General features: G+C 38.7%; 1 protein-coding gene across 1 annotated transcript in view; it reads left to right on the top strand.

Moving 5' to 3' along the window:
* Positions 1-13,495, top strand: part of DNAH14 (dynein axonemal heavy chain 14) — a 354,570-nt gene that overhangs the window by 320,345 nt on the left and 20,730 nt on the right. Inside the window, exons 77-79 of the mRNA XM_070384410.1 lie at positions 6,761-6,958; positions 9,578-9,583; positions 12,828-13,018. Of these exons, the coding sequence (XP_070240511.1) occupies positions 6,761-6,958; positions 9,578-9,583; positions 12,828-13,018 (395 nt within the window). The remainder of the gene's footprint in view (positions 1-6,760; positions 6,959-9,577; positions 9,584-12,827; positions 13,019-13,495) is intronic.

The following is a 13,495-nucleotide window of genomic DNA, read 5'->3' as shown; positions in this document are numbered from 1 at the left end:
TTCGGCATGATTCATTTACACACATGTGGAAAGAGGCGTTAATTAGTACATAGGCTCCATGTGCTCTCAACTAATTGAAGTTGTATACACACACCGTGATTCTTGAACTTAAAAAAAGAGTTAGATGGTTAGAGGGAGATGAAGGAAAAAATGGTCATGGTTGGGACTTGAGTTAATGGCTAGAAAAAACAAATAGAAGGAATAACTCAGAGCACAGGAAGAAAGTTACAATAAGATGGAAATCATAAGGCACAAATGAAGAAGGCATTTAAAGGAAACACCTAAAAATATTCAAATGATATGAATTCCTGAGGAGAAAACTGAATAGAGAGAAAAAAAAAGAAGAAAAAAGCTGTTTTATTGTCTCTGAACTGATGAAAGATTTGAGTTTACAGATTGAAAATCCTTCCTAATTCAGGCAGAGTTGTCATAAAGACATATTTGGACATAAGCTAGAAAATTCCTGAACTCCAAGCTTCAAAGACAAGTTATAAAAGAACAGTGATGACACTTGTCATCTACCATCACTAGCTAGAATAAAGTGGAATAACATCTAGAGAATCTGGGAGATTAAGACTGCATGCCAAGAATCTTATTTCCAGCCAAAATATCATTCACTCTGTCAAAGTAAAGAAAGATATTTGCATATATGCAAGGATTTAGATAATACATAACTCGTGTTCTCTATCTGTGGAAAATGCTTAAGATCTACCCTATGTACAAATATATCAGAACAGAGCCCCAAAATAAAGGAAAATGAAAAGAAATTGAAACTGTGGTGAACAGTATATTGTTAAAACTTACAGTAAATTATTAAATCTAAATAGATAATAATAAACAATTGAGGGTGAGTAGTCTAAGTGCTAAATATAGATTATTTAAGAGGAAGAGTCATACAAGAAAAATTCCCTTAATAGTTTTAAGCTGAGTTTTAGTAAGAGTACTAAACTATAGTTTACTAAACTTTATAGAGTACTAAACTGTAGTAAGAATACTAAGGTATCTCAATAAAGCCTAGGAGTTGGAGTGGAGGGAAGCGTGTACATGAAGAGTGAAGGAGGAGAGTGAAAAACTTCCAAAGAGTTTATGTGAGGAAAGAAAAGACGAGAGGAAGGAAGTATAAGTTTTCTAAATGTTTCACCTTATTGCTAGCTTTAACATTAGAGAATGCAGAGGAAAAAATAGGGAAATGGAAAACTTTGGTAGGAAAATAATTGACTTCTCTTCATTTGAATAAAGGAATGTTATTTTAATATGAGTTCAAGGAAAGGAAAGGTAACCTGTAATGGAAATGGTATAATGTTTAAATTAATGAAGATCAAAGGCAAATAAATAACAATTTGATCAACCTATTAAAATGAGGGAGGGAGAGAAACAACAAAGTAAACTAATAATGTAAAGTAATACAAAGGGAATATCAGTTTTTACACTAAATGTAAATGGATTGCAATCTTTCATTAAAGAAGCAAAATTATTACCAGGGTTACAAAACAAAACTCAATTTTACAGAGTTTATATGAAAAACCCTTACATCAATGAAAAAGCTTGAAACTACCAAGAAAATAAAAACAGCAAAAAACAGGAATGGTAACATTAATATCAGTCAAGATGGATTTTAAGCTGAAAAAGCACCAAGTAGTAGAGAGAGAAACAGTTTATGAAGATATAGCAGTCATGAAAACCTTTTACAGTGCTTTCTCTCAGACATGGTTTTAAGTACTTTATGAATTAACTGAAATCTTACAACATTCCTAAAAACAAGGTAGTATGATCCTTAGTTTACAGTTGAAGTTCAGAGAGGTTTGGCAATTTGCCTAATGAGTGAGCAGAACAGGCTCGACTCGGTCACAGGTGGTCTAGCTTCAGAGTTTGTGCTCTCAGCTATTTCATTATGTGGTGTCTTTATTTATCACAACTGGTACACTGAAGGCAATGGCACCCCACCCCAGTACTCTTGCCTGGAAAATCCCATGGGTGGAGGAGCCTGGTGGGCTGCAGTCCATGGGGTCGCTAGGAGTCCGACACGACTGAGCGACTTCACTTTCACTTTTCACTTTCATGCATTGGAGAAGGAAATGGCAACCCACTCCAGTGTTTTTGCCTGGAGGATCCCAGGGATGGGGGAGCCTGGTGGGCTGCCGTCTCTGGGGTCGCACAGAGTTGGACACAACTGAAGCGACTTAGCAGCAGCAGCAAATATACACATACATGTATGTCTATATAGACACGTGTATCTGTACATATGCATTATATAAATGTATATGCATATGTGATTATTGTGAAAATTTCAAAAAACTCACAATTAGATCTAATAAGCAAAAATAAGACAGAAAATAGTACAATTGACAAACTTGATTAACAGATGTAGATAGAACCTAACATCTGTCCAAAAGACAGTTCATATTTTTTCATACAGGTAAGGAACTGTTAGAAAACTTAATCATAAACATGGCCACAAAGAAAAATATTTAATGATTTTATGGGTCATGTTCTCTAGTCATAATCTAATAAACTATAAACATTTGATCCAAGAAATCTTAACAAGTTGTAAAATAAGAAACATAAGAAACACAGCTCTAGATAAGAATATTAAAAGGGAAGATAAAGAGAATATTAAAGAAAAGTCATAAAATATCTCAAACATAATAGAAATTATACTACTTTATACCAAAAAAAAAAAAAAAAGAAATGGTGCTTCCCTTGTGGTCCAGTGGTTAAGACTCTGCCTTCCAATTCAGGGAGTGAGGGTTTGATCCCTGGCCCAGGAAATAAGATCCCATATGCTGTGGGGTACAGCCAAAAATGTGGGGGCTTCCCTGGTGGCTCAGATGGTAAAGAATCTGCCTGCAATGCAGGAGACCCAGGTTCAATCCCTGGGTCAGGAAGATTCCCTGGAGAAGGAAATGGCAACCCACTCCAGTATTCTTGCCTGGAGAATTCTATGGACAGAGGGGCCTTGCAGGCTACAGTCTATGGGGTTGCAAAGAGTCAGACACGACTGAATAACACCACCATATCAAAAATAATGTGAGAGACAAAAGCTATGCTCAGAAAAAAAAAACTAACTCAAATATTCATTATTAAAGAAGAGTGCAAGAAATAAATATTCATCTTAAGAAATTAGAAAAAATAAAAATTAAATATAATTTTTAATATTAATGAAATAACACAAAATGTAGAAAGGAAAAATAAATTGTAAAATTGGTTTTTGATGAGACTAATAAAGTTTGGAAATCTAGATGAAACCAATGATTTCCCAGAAAAATATGTTCTAAATTGACTCATTTTGATATATGGCAAAACCAATACATTATCGTTAAGTTAAAAAATAAAAAAAAGAAATGGAAATGTTGACTAGACCAATGGCCATAAGAAATTGCAAATAATACCAGAATGAAATGGTTTCACAACTTATTTCACTCTGAATTTTAAAAAACAGATATATTAATATTATTTAAACTATTCCAAAACTTAGAAAAAGATGGCAATCTCCCCAATTCATTCTATGAAATCAACATAATTTTAATATGAATACCTGCTGCTGCTGCTGCTGCTGAGTCACTTCAGTCGTGTCCGACTCTGTGCGACCCCAAAGACCGCAGCCCACCAGGCTCCCCCGTCCCTGGGATTCTCCAGGCAAGAACACTGGAGTGGGTTGCCATTGCCTTCTCCATTGTGTGAAAGTGAAAAGTGAAAGTGAAGTCACTCAGTCGGGTCTGACTTGTAGCAACCGCATGGACTGCAGCCTACCAGGCTCCTCCATCCATGGGATTTTCTAGGCAAGAGTACTGGAGTGGCTTGCCATTGCCTTCTGGAAAAGTACTATAGGCTAATTTCACTTAGGACTTCATATAAAAATTATATATTAATCTTAATAGGTTTCAGCAATGAAGCAAAGAATGATATACTGTGCTCAAGTGGGGTTTATTCCAAGAATGTAAAAATGGCTCAGTATTTGAAAATCTATAATCTCAGTTTAAATGATCAGATCAATAGATATAGAAAAGTCTTTGTTATGAACCCAGGTACCATTCCTAAAAAGAACTCTTATAGGATTCAAAGCAACAGCTTAAATATGAAAAAGACTACCAAAAACCTAAAGCAAATATTATTCTAAATAGCCAAACACTGAAATTGTTTCAAAGAAAACCAGGAATCAGACATGGATGCCTTTTATCACCATTGTCATTCAACATTGCCTTAAAAGTTCTAGTAAATGCAATAAGATAAGATAATTCATATTAATGCTGTAAAAGAGAAGCAAGAAAAAAGAGGAAAAAGCTACCTTTTGTTGATGATATAATTGTGTATCTAGAAAATCTTAGAGACTAGTTTAAAAAAAAGACCTGTTAGAAGTAATGAGAGAATTCAATAAAGTGGCTCAGTAAAAACATAAATGTATAAAAGCCACTATCTTTTCCCCAGCAGTAAACACTTAGACATGGAAGCATAGTACAGTCACAGTAGTGACAAATTTTTTTTTAATATTCAGGAACAAATTCAATAAAAACTGTATGCATCCTAAATAATGAACACTGTAAATCAGGAAGTAAAAAAGAATAACATTTGCTGAGAGCTTAAAATGTTCTGATTACTTTATATGAATTATTTAATTCTCACAACAACCTTATGAAGTAAGTATGCTAATTATCCTCATTTTAAAGATAAGGAAATGAAGGCTCAGAACACTTAAAAGACTCTCCAAAGTTACGCAGTTCTTGCAGTCTGCTGCCACATCTCTGTTTTCAATCCTGCCTTCTCTCTTCAATAGGAAGACTTCCCGTATCATAAATTACCAATTCTTCCAAAATTACGTTATCACATTTAATGTCAATCCAATTAGAACCCTATTAGGAAGATTTTGGAATTGATAAAGTTTACATAGAAGACACACTGAAGAATAAACTAGAAATACACAAAAAATTAAAATACTGCAAGAGTCTCCCTTCACCAGATATCAAAACATATTTTAAAAAATCCACTATACTAAATCCAATATTGTTTGGCAGAAGTAGACAGCAAATCAGTGAGACATAATAGAGAATACAGAAATAGATCTGAGTTTATATGAAATTTTAATATTTACATAGAAAATATTTTAACTCAGTAATGAGGGCTTTTTTTTTTTTTTAAGTAAAAGATACTGGTTACTCTGGCCATCCAGCTGGGAGAAAATTGGTTTGGCCCTTTATCTTATACTGTATACAAATATAAATTTCAGAATGGAGTAAACTTTAAATGTATCAGTTCAGTTCAATTCACTCGCTCAGTAGTGTCCGACTCTTTGCAACCCGATGAATTGCAGCATAGTAAAACAATAAAAATGTTTAAAAATAAATTTGGGAGATTACATGTACAATTGTGGAGTTAGGGATAACTTAGCTAAAATTCGAAACCCAGAACCATAAAAGAAAAGATAGGCATGTGTGATTATAAAAACTTCTATATGGAAAATGGCGACAAAATAAAGTCAAGAGACAAATCACAGATTTAGGATAATATCTGCAATGCAAATAACTTACAGAGTTAATGTCTATAATATACAAAGAGCTCTCACATTTTAACAAGAAAAAGACAATCCAAAGGAAAAATAGCTAAATGTACAGAAAATCAAATCTTGACCAATAGACATAAGATTCTGAAAATAACCAGTAGCAAGTGAACTACAAATTAACAGCAAAGTACAAAAAAATTGCATAGGGCAACCTCTCCTAGCAGAGGAAGGGATGAAAGAACAGTGGAAGGAATGAGAGAACGGTGGCAACTGTTAGTGGAAATATGAATTGTTGCAGCCATTGAACAATAGTAGCCAAGATATGTTGGTTGGGCAGTTGCAGGATGTTGTATATAAAGATAGGAACACAGAAAAAGAAGATGAGAGGGAAGGAGAGATGAAAGATAGGTGAAGGACTGAGGGAGGATAGAAAGGAAGAGAGAGAGGAGGGAAGGTCAGGAGGGAAAAAGAAGGAATGAAATCAATTTATGTGCATATAGTTACATAGGGGGCTTCCCTTGTGGCTCAGATGGTAAAGAATCTGCCTGCAATGCAGATGACCTGGGTTCGATTCCCCCTAGAGAAGGGAATGGCTACCCACTCCAGTATTCTTGCCTGGAGAATCCCATGGACAGAGGAGCCTGGCAAGCCCGTCCATGGGGTCGCAAAGTGCTGGTAAGCGTAGCTCAAGACATTGTTAACAATGATGGCCTCATGGCAGGGGCTCTGAAGGCTAGACAGTAGGAGAAAATTTGCATTCCTTTGTTTATCCTTTTGTATCTTCTGAGTTCAGTGTGTGCTTGTGCATGCTTAGTTGCTTCAGTCGTGTCTGTACAACCCTGTGGATTACAGCCTGCCAGGCTCCTCTGTCCATGGGGATTCTCCAGGCAAGAATGCTGGAGTGGGTTGCCATGCCCTCCTCTAGGGGATCTTCCTGACCCAGGGATCGAGCCTGCGTCTCTTAATGTCTACCTGCTTTACCAGGCGGGTTCTTTACCACTAGTGCTACCTGGGAAGCCCTCTGAATTCAATACTATGTGTTTGTTTTGTCTATTCAAAAAATAACAATATTAATCAGTTAAGTAATTCAAAGTTTGTTCAACAACAATGAGTAAAATATATAGCCTAATATTTTTATTCTTTTTTTTCCACGTATTTTTAAAGATAAAATATATGCAGCTGTTTGAGTTGTTGATTTTATGTTAAACCATGAAAACAACCTGAAAACGTGTGCTAAAATAATGAAAACTAGTGCATTTTCTACAGGTTGCCATAAAGGTGTTGGAAAATTTCCTGAGCGCTCAGTCCAGTATTCCTTGGCAGACACTGCACTACCTGATTGGGGAGGTGGTTTACGGTGGCTGGGTGACTGACAGCTGGGACAGGCGATGTTTAAACACCCTTCTCTACAAATTTTGTAATCCTGAAGTGCTAAAAGATGACTTCAGTTTCTCTACTGATGAGGTAAGAAAAGGATTTATTTTCTTAACATTACTGATTATGTTTAAGGATTGCACCATTATTTAAAATCTACATTAAAATAAATTTTAACATTCATTTTTTTCACTTTCTACTTATGTATTTATTTATGGCTGCACTGGATATTCATTGCTGCATGCAAGCTTTTCTCTGGTTGCTGCGAGTAGAGGCTATTCTCTAGCTGCAGCCTGTGGGCCTCGCACTGCAGCAGCTTCTCTTGCAGAACTCAGGCTCTAACTGCAAGGGCTGAGCAGTTATGGCACTCAGGCTTAGTTGCCCCATGGCATGTGGAATTTTCCTGGACCAGAGATTAAATTCATGTCCCCTGCATTGGCAGGCAAACCTTCAACCACTGGACCACCAGGGAAGCCCTTAACATTCACTTTTAATGGTGTTTATTAACTTTCAGTGTGGCTTCCCAGGGGTCACAGTGATAAAGAATCCACCTGCCAGTGCAGGAGATGCAAGAGACAAGGGTTAGATCCCTGAGTCAGGAAGATACACTGGAGGAAGAAACAGCAACCCACTCCAGTATGCTTGCCTGGGAAATCCCGTGGTCAGAGGAACCTGACAGGCTACAGTCCCTGGGGTTGCAAAGAGTTGGACGCGACAAAGCACGCACGCACACACACATAACCTTTAGTATTACAAAAGTAAATGACCATCACTCTATCCATTACCATTTTATCTACCTATCCACTCTAAAGACCCTCCACTGATGACCTGGGTATGACCTCTGTCTCTCCTTCTCCTCCTCCCACCAGGCCCCTACCCACTTTACCATGATCACCCAGATGGCATTATCTTTCTTCTCATCTTCCTGGGAATTCCCTGGTGGTCCAGCGGTTAGGACTCTGCACTTTCACTGCTGAGGAGGCAGGTTCAGTCCCTGGTAGGGGAACCTGCAAACTGTGGCACGCCCTCCCCCGCCCCTAAAAAAAATTATCCTTCTCATCTTCCATTCACCTCCCGTATACAAATTGCCAGCCATCACAGTGATGCAAGTCCTCCCTCCCAACTCTCAGGCCAGAGGTCTGCAGGATTTTTGCGCTGCTAGCAACCATCCACCAAGGGCACAACCTGGAATGTATGCTATTAAATGCAGCATATGCTGGCCAGTAAATGAAAAGAACGATAAATGGCTCATGCCCCCTGGGAACCTAGAGTATAAAATACAAAGCACAAGGAAGCAGAAGCAAGTTAAGCTGTGCTGATCTGATCCACACTTGTCGACTGATGTCTTTTTCTCATTTAATGCTCAAAACAACTATATGAAATAGATGTTATCCCCAGTTTCAGATGAAGAAACTGAGGTGCTCAGGGTGCAGCCGCATACAGTAAGGAGAGCTGAGATTCAAGGAGTCCACCCCAAGCACTGAAGAAGACGAAACTCCGCGTCATCCCTCGTCCTCTCTCTGTTTAGTGTTTCACTTCCATCCAGGCCTCCATCTTTGTGGAGCAAGAGTCTCCAGTTTACACACAGCAGTTGTGCCCTGGCAGATGGTTGCTAAACGGAGGGAAAAATCCTCCAGATCTCTGGTTTGAGAGTGTGGAAAGAGGACTTGACATGAATGAGACGGGTCAGAATTTGCATAACGGAGATGATGGAAGGTGAGAAGGAAGATGACACAATCTTTTAAGGCAGGAAAAGCTATGAGTTGTTTTTTAGATTTCCATTAAGAAAAAAAAAACTTTTAAATAATGCTCTAGATGTTTAGAGTCTAAATTCAACCAAGGAAATGGCAACCCACTCCAGCGTTCTCGCCTGGAGAATCCCAGGGACAGGGGAGCCTGGTGGGCTGCCGTCTATGGGGTCGCACAGAGTCGGACTCGACTGAAGTGACGCAGCAGCAGCAGCAGCAAGATAAAATTATCCTTGAAAGTTTTTTAAATTGCAAAAAAGTACAGTGGGCATAGTTTTGTATACAGACTGTTACTTAAGTATGCTCAAGAGAATATGAAGCATAGTAGCATAGAAGCATATAATTCCACTGGCAGAATCCTATCAGACTACAGAATAGATTCTAACATCATAAGTTCAATTATTTAGTTGCTTTAAATGCTGCAATTTTATGACAGTTTTGTCATAAAAACTTGCCAGCTCTTCCTGTTCCTTGTCATAATCTTAGTTTCTGCAGATAATTTTTTATTAATGTCTCTCTTAGTTGATGTTTCTCTGTGCTTGTGCTTGTGTTCAGTCACTCAGTCATATCTGACTCTTGGTGACCCCACGGACTATAGGCCACCAGACTCTTTCTTCCATGAAATTTTCCAGGCAAGACTACCAGAATGGGTTGCCATTTCCTTCTCCAGGGGATCTTCCTGACCCAAGGATCGAACCTGAGATTCCTGCGTCTCCAGCATTGGCAGGTGGATTCTTTACCACTGCAGCACCTGGGAAGCCCCGATGTCTCCCTGTGGCCCTCACTAATTGGTCAATGTTTTCCTTGAAGCTATCAAGAAAGCCATTACTACCCACTTTCCTGGCCATGTGAACAATGCATTTCTCTTCTTTGTCAGTGGTCAGTTACTCCTTTTTTTTTTTTCTTCTCTCTAACACTTAAGGCCTAGGACCAGACCTGACGCAAAATGTTTATTCTATAGTGTTTAGTGTTCTATTGGTCAAGCAGCCACAGAATCAGATTGATAGGAGAGTTAAATAATTTGAGGCAATGGTTTTAAACTTTCAAAATCCTTGGCCACAGATGTTTTACATTCTTTCCAGACACCAAATATCCTCACTCCCTCTCAGAGCCCTGGAAGTCCTCATTCCATTAGTGGTAAGGCCAAGGGTCTTGAGCAGGTGAGACTCTGGATGCAGTTCCTGTGGTGTAACTCCTTAAGTAGTTCCCCTTCATATGACAATCTTTTCATTAAAAGACACTTGGCAGTCTGTATGGTAGGGTATATGGCGACCTCCTCCAAGAGGATTTATGCCAACACTCCAAGCCTCCCAGCACTGCTGCTGCCAGTGCCCCTGACCCCACAGCAGGCCACTGTTGACCCACACCTCTGCAGGAGACTCCCAGACACTCACAGTTCCTCATCACCAGATGAAGCCTGAAGCATCTGACCTGTCACAAAACCAAAGTCCTCTAGAGATTCCTCTTGCCGTTGCCAGCTCTTCATTTGTGACAACCAGACTGCACAAAACAGAGCTCATAAAGAAAGCATGCCGCCCCCACCTCAGAGAAGTCAGTCCCCAGCCAGCTCTAGCCCTCAGGAAAATCCACTACTTTATAAAATCATAAGCAGGAAAAAAACCTTTCCCTGCGAGGTCTGATGACAAAGAATGTCCAGCACGGTGAATGGTACATTAGAAAATACAGTCTTCAGGGCAGTGGAAGAGGCATTACTGAAGAAGAACGGGGCCCACTGAAGGAGGACACCACCCACAGGACAGAGCCCTACGTGTTGGTGGTGTTTTGTAGGAACAAAGTCTACAATGTGAAAATACACTTGCTGGAGAGGAATCAGCAGTTTGCCCTAGGGATGGGACTCAGAGGAGACGAAAGTTTTGACTCGGTGGAAGCCATCATCGAACACTACAAGTGTTTTGCTGTTAAACTCATTGATGGGAAAGATAAAACGGATCCACAGGTAGCAGTGTGGATTGACTCAGCCCTTCCCTCTCAACAGACACTTCTCACCTAGGTAGCACGGTCTTTGGTCTTTGTTTCATCTTCACATCAGTGGCTCCAATGCCTCTATCATTTTTTCCCTTTATTTCAAAAGATTATTCTCTATAGCTTCTTTGATTTTGTAGAAAAAATCATGGAAACTGGAAAATTAGTCATGATTTTGAAAGCTCACACCACAGAAGAAATATGCATAATATGCAAAAAAAAAAAAAGTGGCTTTTACAAAATAAAAACTAAAAGACACTTGATCTACGCTCAGTGGCCACCATATACATCACAAGCAATGATGGGTGAGGCATAGGACTGTGACTTCCCTGCAGAGAGGGGAAAATGGAAGACACACAGCAGTCACTAGTCCACAGAAATTCTGAAACCCAAATGGGTAAATGCTGCATTTCCTTGATTAGGACTCAGTTTTATTTCCTGCGAGGATTCAGAGGCTCTTGCCTTCCTCCACTGGGATCTTGGTTCCACCCTCTGAGTAAGACTTCCAGTTCCATAGAAAGTAGCCCTTGCTGACAGCTAAATAGTTTTCTCACATGCTTCCTGTCTGTAGTTGTACAGGTACCTGAAGTCCTCTCTCCATGTTTCACTGCCTCTGTCCCTTTTGGTTCACGCTGATATAATTCACTTTTAACACCGTGCATCTCTTATGAATCAGTTTATAATCTAATAAAAACTGCACTAGCACACATCCTTGGAGCAGTGTAGCTGCACTGTTCTGGCTCAAGGTTACTCATAAGGTGACAGTCAAGGTATCGTCTGGGGTTGCAGTCATGAACGCTTAACAGAGGCCGGAGGATCTACTCCTAAACTCACTCACAAGTTCATGGGTTGGCCAGAGGTCAACTCATTTTCCATCATTTGGGAGCACTGGGGCTGCTTGATGGTCCTCAAAACATGGCAACTGGCATCCCCTGAGTGAGTTAACCAGGAAGGATGAAAGAAGATGCAGTGCCTTTTGAGACCTGGTCTCCAAAGTCTCACTCCAGAGAGAAATGGGGAGATATTGGTCACAGGGTTCAAACTTTCAGTTATAAGATAAATAGGCTCTGGATCTAATGTATAGCACAATAACTATAGTTAATAATACTGTATTATATACTTGAAATATGCTAGATAACAGATGCTAAGCAATATCACTGCAACAACAACAACAAAATAACTATATGGATGTGATAGATGTGTTCATTAATTTGATTGTGATCATTATTTCACAACTTACATTTATATCAAATTATCATGTTATACACCTTAAATATATATAGCTTTATTTTTCAATTATGCCTCAGTAAAGATGGTGGGGAGTAGGGGTAGACAGAGGGTAGAATAATATATATGTTATGAGCTGAATTTTTTTTAATAAAATTTTATTTTAAAGCTTAAAAAAAAAAACAAAGTCCCACTCCATCCCTTCCACTTTACTTATGTTTGACAGAAGCAGTCACTTAGTCCAAGCTCCAGTTGAGAAAAGGAGAATTAGACTCTATCTTTTGAAGGGTTGACTATTAAAGAACTTGACATATTTTTAACCAGCACAGCCACATTTATCATTATGACTAAATAGGTTTTTAAAAACATATTTTTTCTTAATTAGTTGTGACCTTGGATCAGTCAAAGGAATAACTGCTTACCTTACAGAGCCTTTATCCAATCAGTACTTGGTTATAACTTGTCAACTGGGAAATATCCCTGGCAAACAGGAAGAAAAAGCTTTTCATTCCCCTATTAAATAACTTTTTAACTCACTTGGTTTTTTTGTTTGTTTGCTTATTTTAACTGGAAGTGTGTCCCTTTTGACCACCTTCACCAGTTTTGCCCACCCCAGACTCCCTTAGTCTCTTCAGTTATTAAGATCATGCTCACATGTCTGCTATAGGCTTTACCAAAGTAAAATGACTTCTTAAATCTTGAGTGTATCCATTATCTGTGGCTGTAGGTCATTGAGGCAATGGGTAGTCAGAATCACTCTCCTTTCTTTTTTCCTTTCTCTCTTTTTCCAATGAGAAAGTTATATGTATCTGTCATGAAACTGCACTTTATAATATAGCCCAAGTGCAACTTTTGACAGAAGTATCTAGAGTATACCATCAACAAATAAGCATAAAATGATGTATAAAACTTCATGGGGAAATATCATCTTCATACATTGCCAAAAGTAAATGTCTCAGTAGGTAAAAACTAACCAGTGTTTAAATTTTCACATGTATTAGCCACTGCCAAAATCTGGAAGCATGAAGGACTACATACGCATTATCCAGTCCTTACCTGAGGATGACCCTCCTGAGCTCCTAGAATTACACCCTGAGGCCACAAGGGGTTTCAGGGAGATCCAGGCCCAGAAGTTCATTGATAATCTCATTGGCATGCAACCAAGATTTACCATCACCAACCTCGTGTTCAGGTAAGAACTCACCAGGAAAAAATATTAGTTGTAAATTATTAAATATTCATTTGAAGATATACAATATATTACTTACAGAAAAATACAGTCAAAAAACACAGAAACTAGATTCTTCAAATGACAGAGAAGCAAGTTTATATACACAGGAGCACACACACACATATAATTACCAAGCCTGTAGTAGGTTCCAGATAAATCTTCATTGAGTGAGTGAATTGTACCTGATGGGTGGTATTTTTTAACTGAATCTGTATAAATATGAAATGTTATATTTACTTCTATAGGACCTATACATGCGTGTGTGTGTGTGTTTGTGTGTGTGCTCAGTCACCCAATAGTGTCTGACTTTTTGGGGCACCATGGACTGTAGCCTGCCAGACTGCTCTGTCCATAGAATTTTCCAGGCAAGAATACTGGAGTGGGTTGCCATTACCTATTCCGGGGGATCTTCCCGAACCAGGGATCAAACCCCTTTTG

This window comes from Bos mutus, chromosome 16 (genome assembly GCF_027580195.1).
Source record: "Bos mutus isolate GX-2022 chromosome 16, NWIPB_WYAK_1.1, whole genome shotgun sequence".
NCBI lineage: Eukaryota > Metazoa > Chordata > Mammalia > Artiodactyla > Bovidae > Bos > Bos mutus.
This window is presented reverse-complemented; position numbering and strand designations above follow the sequence as displayed.